Source organism: Anneissia japonica, unplaced genomic scaffold, assembly GCF_011630105.1.
Source record: "Anneissia japonica isolate Jap-2015-1 unplaced genomic scaffold, ASM1163010v1 scaffold101304_len1292_cov102, whole genome shotgun sequence".
In the NCBI taxonomy this organism is placed as follows: Eukaryota; Metazoa; Echinodermata; class Crinoidea; order Comatulida; family Comatulidae; genus Anneissia; species Anneissia japonica.
Window position 1 is genome coordinate 1 of NW_022752950.1, and position 1,292 is coordinate 1,292.

Here is a 1,292-nt window from a genome sequence, read left to right on the forward strand (position 1 = left end):
CAGCATATCTGGCCAAAAAAACAAAAATTTATTTTTAAAAGAGTATGTCCATATTTGTAACATTACAAGATTTAAAATGATGGGTCATTTACTGGAAATGAATAACCATTGCTAAAGTTATGAGTAAAAGTATTATGGCTTCTAAGAACTGAGTATACAGTAATTGCACATTCTAATGCTAATTTAACATATTGCAACTTATGCTTTTTTGCTTGTACATTATATTATTTACACCTAGGTAAAATGTTTACTGTGAATATACAAATGACTGATTAAAGATAGTGGTGTTGAAATGCTGAGTTTACAGTAATGTCGCATTCTAATGCTAATTTAACATATTGCAACAGTATGCTTTTTTACCTGTACATTATATTATCTTACACCTAGGTAAAATGTGAATATACCAATGACTGATTAAAGATAATGTGTTTAAATGCTGTGCAGATTTTAACATTGATTTTCAAATATATTAAAAATGTATTTCAGGATACACTTAATCCGATTGTTGTAACATTGGATAAAAAAATGTTTGATAGTTTAATCAAGAAGAAAAAGAAGACGGAGATGTGGCTAGTTGATTTCTACTCGCCTTCATGTCCGCCGTGCCAGGCCTTGCTACCTGAGTGGCGAAAACTAGCCAAGGTAATGCAAACATATTAAAGTAAACAAATAACTAATCTTCATAGTAATAATACAATATTTTTAGTTAATTTACCAATGTTATCACTGAAGTGCAATGCTGATATCACTTTTTGCAATTTAACTATTCGATCTTTGACGTTTTGTATCTGATGTAGATGTTAAATGGTACAGCTAATGTTGGGTCTGTAGATTGTACTAAGAACATGGACGTGTGCAATGAGAACGGAGTAAACAGCTGGCCAACGGTTCGGCTTTATCCATCAGGAAAGCGTGGCATTGCTGGTGCTCAGTAAGTTTATTTGTTATAGATCCAACAATTTTATAAGGTTATAAAGCTGAAAAAAGAATAGGTTCATTCCCATGTGGTCAAGATAAGCTTCTCCCCAACAATGAAGCTTTCCTGAATGTCATTCAAACTTAACAAATGACCAATCAGAACAGAGGCCCGGCATATGTGCAAACGCTTGTTTTGTCCTACAAACACATACGTTTACATATATTTACACTAGCTACTTTACGCAAGAGGACGGGGAGCCGTCGACAACGGCAATTCGGATTGAGCGCCCTATTCTTTACTGTGGTCTTCAAGCTCTGATGAGCACAAAACCACCGTCGGCCCGTCTCTTCCCGTCCTGTTGCGTAAAGTGCCT

The 1,292-nt window shown here is 35.1% G+C and overlaps 1 protein-coding gene across 1 annotated transcript; it reads left to right on the forward strand.

Moving 5' to 3' along the window:
* The first annotated feature begins 458 nt into the window (after positions 1 to 458).
* Positions 459 to 951, forward strand: LOC117122487 (dnaJ homolog subfamily C member 10-like). The gene is made up of 2 exons (XM_033268074.1): positions 459 to 642; positions 798 to 951. Exons 1-2 carry the CDS (start codon positions 526 to 528, stop codon positions 933 to 935), a joined length of 255 nt encoding a protein of 84 aa, XP_033123965.1. The 5' UTR covers positions 459 to 525; the 3' UTR covers positions 936 to 951.
* The last annotated feature ends 341 nt before the right edge of the window (positions 952 to 1,292 follow it).